The sequence below is a fragment of the Nasonia vitripennis genome (genome assembly GCF_009193385.2).
Source record: "Nasonia vitripennis strain AsymCx chromosome 3 unlocalized genomic scaffold, Nvit_psr_1.1 chr3_random0005, whole genome shotgun sequence".
Taxonomy (NCBI): domain Eukaryota; kingdom Metazoa; phylum Arthropoda; class Insecta; order Hymenoptera; family Pteromalidae; genus Nasonia; species Nasonia vitripennis.
Genome location: NW_022279624.1, coordinates 519,519 through 525,518, shown reverse-complemented (window position 1 = coordinate 525,518; position 6,000 = coordinate 519,519). Strand labels below are relative to the sequence as shown.

Below are 6,000 nucleotides of genomic sequence, written 5' to 3'. Positions count from 1 at the left end.
GGGGTGCTGTGTTTGAGAGTCGAATATGTCGTGAGCCGCGCACTGCGACACTGCTTCTTGGCGAGGAGGAATTTCGGCGGCTCAGGCATATGAAGCAGCGCGAGAAACGAATTTGTATTCACGTGTGTTTTTCTCCGCGCATGGCTCTCGCCGTGGCTCTCACTCACACAAACTAAGTTGAAGCGTACGTGCGAGTAACGTGTCCCCACTACGGCTGACTGAAACATAGTGCACTATGCATCGCATTGCTATCTGCGTATGTGAGTGAGATCACGTGGGAGGGCCATGCACATAGCTATCTTACTCGATGCCCCGGGCAAAATCGTATTCTGACCGTGAAGCGGGTAATTCATAAAGAAAGAAAATCAAAACGTATTGAAATGAAATGTCACTCGTTGCAATATATTTATGTATATTTAAATTATACTATAGTATTATTAACACATTATAACGACTAAATATATAATAGTAATTGTTTGGCTGAGTTATCGCCATTTAGTCCGGGAGCTGGTGCCATCTGAGTGTAAATTTCGAGCTCCCCTCAGTAACTTGGAATTTTTCTATGTTTTTTGGGATGCTGAATCGAAATTTGTTGGTTACGAAGCCCGAAACCCATCAGTTTTTTTGTTATAAACAAATTACTGATTTGCAATAAACAAATAATCGTTTTTTGCAATTAAAAAAAATTGAATTACATTATTTATTTTTTTTTTTGATGATATGATTTATACAATATATTAAACAATAGTGTATCTAAAAAAGCATAAAATTGCCTACTTTTTCCCGCAAGATTTTCCAGATTGACCGCTCTGTTCAATTTTTATGATGAAAAAGGTGATTTTGAACAAAAATTTAATATCTGAAAAAATAAATTGTCAAACCTTTTGAAAAAATGTATGGCAATAAAAACAATAATATCTATTTGCTGTAAAAATTTTAAACCATTTTGATGACTAGTATTCGAGCTAGAAATCAAAAACTAAAAAATATGGATTTTCTATGTCGTATTATTACAATAGTAAAAAGTCTTTATTTAAGTTGAAATTTTGGTAAAATATCGATATTTTGATCACCTCGGCTAGGTTCTTTTTGCAGCTTATGAAACGGATTAGTTTAAAAGATATTAGGAATCAAATTCTTTGTCTCTCACCCTGTATACCCTGTGTAACTGAAAATTACTATTTTTGTTAAACCTTCTAAACCTGCTAAAGTTCAGAATGTTTTGAGAAAATTTATGATATTATAAGGTTATGAGGACACTTTGGTATTTAAAATATTGAGGTTTACATTTTTTCATGAAAATTATATGATTTGATATTGTGACGGGTGCTCCTTCAGTAAAATAATTAAAATTGAAAGTATTTTAATAATCATGAATATCCTGTATATTTGAACAATATTCTATCTATTGAAATTATAAATTTTGTTGGAGGAAGCTACGTGTCAAAGAATTGGCAGCGGTTTTAGTTAAGAAACAACAAAATCATTCCCAACGTTGAAAATTGTTAATAGTCCGCAGAAGGGCTGTTGCTGCTGCCACGTGTGTACACACGTCACGGTTTTCTAAATACACTGAAAAAAACACAGCCGTTTCTGCTGTATAACACGGCAGTTTTAGCGAGTGTCACCACAGTAGCGACTTTTCAGTAAAAACAGCGAGTGGCCACTGGTAGTTTTGGCAGGTCTCGGGGAGATGTCTCTATCTCGAGGATATTTAGATTATGTATCACCTTCTAAACCACCAAAAATCTTAAGAAAATAGTTTTTTTAATGAGTAATATGATTAATTAAATTAAATTTATAAGTAATGATCATTATAAGAGAGAAAAATACCTTGAATAACAAACATCAACTTATTACCATCCCATTATGCAGAGTACCTATTAGCAAATAAGTTACGTGAACATTTTGAATGTTGTTACTTATCAGTCCCATATGGTCATTACTTTATATTTTATCATAATACTCATTAAAAAAATTTTCTTAAGATTTTTGGTGTTTTAAAAGGTTTAAATAACCTAAATATCCTCGAGATAGAGACAGCTCGCCGAGACCTGCCAAAACTACCAGTGGACACTCGCTGTTTTTACTGAAAAGTCGCTACTGTGGCGCACTCGCTAAAACTACCGTGTTTTACAGTAGAAACGGCTGTGTTTTTTTTTTTCAGCGTAGTATAAGAAGACGAGTAGAAGAGTGCAATGCAGTGGCGGCCGTGGCGCGACGACTGAACGTCTGCCTTGCAAGCCAGAGGATCTGGGTTCAAGCCCGGGGTCCGTCACTTTTTCGTTGCACTCTTCACTCGTAATACTGCATTTAAAATATTTTATTACGTTAGTCTAAAAAAAAGACAGATAAACATTTCTGAATAGTGTTAAAGAGTACAAAACTTAGTATTGATGTTTGCAAGGCTTGCAATATCTTGCGAAAATTAGCAATTGGGGAGGGAGGGTAATAAGCTACTTCCCTGGTAGAAATCTCAACGGTTCAATGGCTTATTAATGGCTTATTTAGCCAATAACGCTAATGAACCGCTTAGAAAACCGCTAAATAGCAGCTTACTGTAATAGAAGCTTATACATGGCTCCTTACAGTTAAATTGCTGAAATTTAGCTTACTAGTCATACGTATCAAATTGTGAGGTTATGATTTTCTATAAATGAATAGAACTGAAATTATGATTAATTAATTATAATTGGATTATTGTTAGACAATGTTAGGAAAAAGGTTAGGACATGAGAAAATAACAAATAATTAATATAATTATATATTTATTTAAAAATTCCTTGTTTACAGGAGGCTCGATAAACTTTTTTCACAAAAACACCTTAATGTAATAGTTATGCAAAAATACAATAATAATTTATTTCCACTGCTCAACATTGCATAAAACTTCACTAATACTTTTCAATAGTATTTTATCAGAGATTTCTAATGTCTTATTAACTCTTTTTACTTTTATAATACCTGTAAACAAAAAATGAATTGATTGATCATTTCAAAATGCCAAGATTATGTGCTTTTGATTAATATGCCACCCGGAGTGCAAGACATACCACACATAAGGCCATACAGATTAGTCGAGATAAATCTCTCTTTTCTCTCTTCGCTCTGGTTCCTTGCACTTCTTACAGCTGTAAATTTTCCAGCAACTTCCTTCGTCATGAAGAACTTCAACATCTTGGTAAAACTTTTGGTTACGATCAAATCAGCATCACAGAGATCAATCAGTTGTACGCTCTGGAATTAAAATATCCAATATAAATAGTCACAAATAATAACAAATAATAACTATATATATATATATATATATATATATATATATATATATATATATATATATATATATATATATATATATATATATATATATATATATATATATAAGTAAAGAAAAAAAACCATACCACATCATTTTTTAAAAGTTCATTCTTAGCTAGTTCACTGTCGAATTACAAAAACTGTTCCAATGAGGTGATTGGAATTGTAAAATTGAATTTAGTTTTGAAATCAATAACGACATTATTGATCTGTGTGACTTTATTGTCTTGAGTAATCTTAATAACTGCAATGTCCTCGCTAATGGTAGCAATGTCATTTCTTAAGTTTGTCAGCGTATTCATGAGGATGAGATCTGAATCAGTTTTGGAGTTGAGCGGATCCATCTCAATGACAACAACATTGTCTTCTTGGACAGAAATGTTCTCTGAAACTTGATTTGAAGTGCTCATTGATCCTCATAAGTCTTGATAGTATCTTCTTGATCGCAGTGAACTGAAATTAATGCTTCTTTACCAGCATCACTCTTATTGTGCTCGGTGTCATCAGGTTGTTCTTCATCAATTTTTTCTTTGATTTTGATTGTCGCAGCTTTCTTATTAGATACTTCTTTGCCAGCTGAAATAAATATGAGTTTAGTGATTGAGTTATAAAAAATTTCATCAAAAAAAATAAATAAATAAATAAAAACAACTGACCTTTCTTGTCTTTTGTGGAAGGCTTTGTTGTGGTTTCCTTAGACTTTACTGCGTATGAAGATTTCAAATCATTCAATTGTTTCTGTAATTGCCTTTGCCTGATTTCATTTTCCATTTTCTTTTGCACATCATGTTGATCATCCTCGGTATCCTCAGTTAGGACGTTGGTTTCTGATTGAAGAAGCTTTAACTTTTGCAAAGCTTTGTGGTAAGTCTCTGAGAAAACAAGAATTTTTTTTAAAAGTTAACTGCCAAGTAACGAAGCCACTAAGAAGAATATCTTCAAATACTCACTTGCACGTCCAATGATTTCCACAGAAAACCATGGCCAAGACTCTGGTGCTGGAGCAAGTTCTTTTACAAGGGAATGAAGCAAGTTGATATCTTCTTGAGTATGGACTTTATCTAGAAACTGTGTCGTGCATTTTCCTTTCTTGCCGTCAAAGCTGAGCCATTCACTGTTGATAATGTCAATTTGCTCGACAGCCCTCCTTCTGCCTCTATGTACAAATCTCACTATAGTGAGCTCATAAACTTCTTCCTCTTTGACTTCTTCCTCGCTGTCAGACATCCTAAAATAAACAATATTACACTTTAAGACCAAAACTCAAACTCATTTCAGAGGTTAAAATCGCCAATTTATTTGAAAATCTTGATATTTTTCATTTTTTTATTAAATGTGTAGGAAGTGGGAAAATAAGATACCTGATTAACTTTTGCAGCAAAAGATTAATCAACAAAAAGCACGCGGATTAAGCAAAAAGTAACTTTGCTAGTCGTGACTTTTTCGCGCGAAAGTATATATGCGGGACAGTTCAAATAGTGACAGATGAGGGTTAGGTTAGGTTAAGGAAGCAGCATGATGCGATAGCTGACGACGAGCAGAAGTGCACCGTTCGAATCAAGTATACAATATGAGGTTGTAAACGTAGCAAGTATAATTAATAAAAGTATTATTACCTTTTTTAACTTCTCTAGTGCAAGAGTGGCAAAACAGACGATTTTGTATCTTCCTCTCTGGACAAGTTGAGTTTAAAGTGAACACTTGAACTTTTCTCTTGGATAAATTATTGACCTCCCAAATATTCAAAGTACCAGAATCACACGGTTGGTCAAATATTGAATCTTTCTTTCCGTATTTTTAAATTGTACCATAGTAATTGTTCTCGACAATGCTAAAGTTACAAATACGTGCAATGCTTTTATCTTGTAATATGACCACGTTATTGGGATGTTTTGTAGATAAAATATAATGTTGATATCGTAATTTGACAATACTGTCCTTTTTTTTCATTATAATTTCAACTTAAGATTGAGTGATCGTTTCTTTTTTTGAGAAAGTGTGCTTCTCTGTCATTCTGTGATAATACTGAGAGACTAAGTTGACTGGACTACGTAAAACACTTCTGATAATACCCAAGTAACAATCGAAAGAGAATGCACTGATTTCATTCATTGAGCCTTTCGTGTTTTCAATGTCATCACACAAGTGGATCAAATTGTGCACATTTAACGAGACAAAAGTTTCTCCATAAAGAGTCGAAGCCAAATCAACAAAGTCTGTTAAATACCTTCTGGTTTCACTGATTTGAATATTTTCAAATTTGCCACACAAAAATCTGCATACTACTGTTAACAACATGAAGTAACCGTATAGATCATCAGATAATAATTCTATAAACACTACAGGAGCTGCATATAATAGAAAAAATTTGAATTCTACAGCCTTGTACTTAGAAAAGTGATCTATTGATCGCATTTTTCTACAAAATTCTTCTGGAATGTCATTATAGATAGATTTTGTCCTTCGCACTAACTCACTTTCGAAAGTAGCACTAAGTTTTGCTGCACGAGTCGATGGTAATAATAAATATTCTAATAATCTTTTTGTGCACCCCAGGTATACAAGGTGCATCGGATCCAGAATAAACTGGGAAACCATATTTAAAGCTGGTGTGACTGTGCTTAATGGCGACGCGCCTATGTGGCATTGCGGATCAGCAAATGTTGCAAAACTTTTGTCAGT

General features: G+C 33.5%; 1 protein-coding gene across 1 annotated transcript; it reads right to left on the bottom strand.

The window, feature by feature from the left end:
* Positions 1 to 2,751: 2,751 nt before the first annotated feature.
* LOC103317511 lies at positions 2,752 to 5,549 on the bottom strand. Its single transcript, XM_008215712.4, has 6 exons — positions 4,935 to 5,549; positions 4,269 to 4,546; positions 3,975 to 4,190; positions 3,405 to 3,894; positions 3,054 to 3,237; positions 2,752 to 2,964 (listed from the first exon to the last, which is right to left on the bottom strand). Exons 2-4 carry the CDS (start codon positions 4,543 to 4,545, stop codon positions 3,725 to 3,727), a joined length of 663 nt encoding a protein of 220 aa, XP_008213934.1. The 5' UTR covers position 4,546; positions 4,935 to 5,549; the 3' UTR covers positions 2,752 to 2,964; positions 3,054 to 3,237; positions 3,405 to 3,724.
* Positions 5,550 to 6,000: the final 451 nt, after the last annotated feature.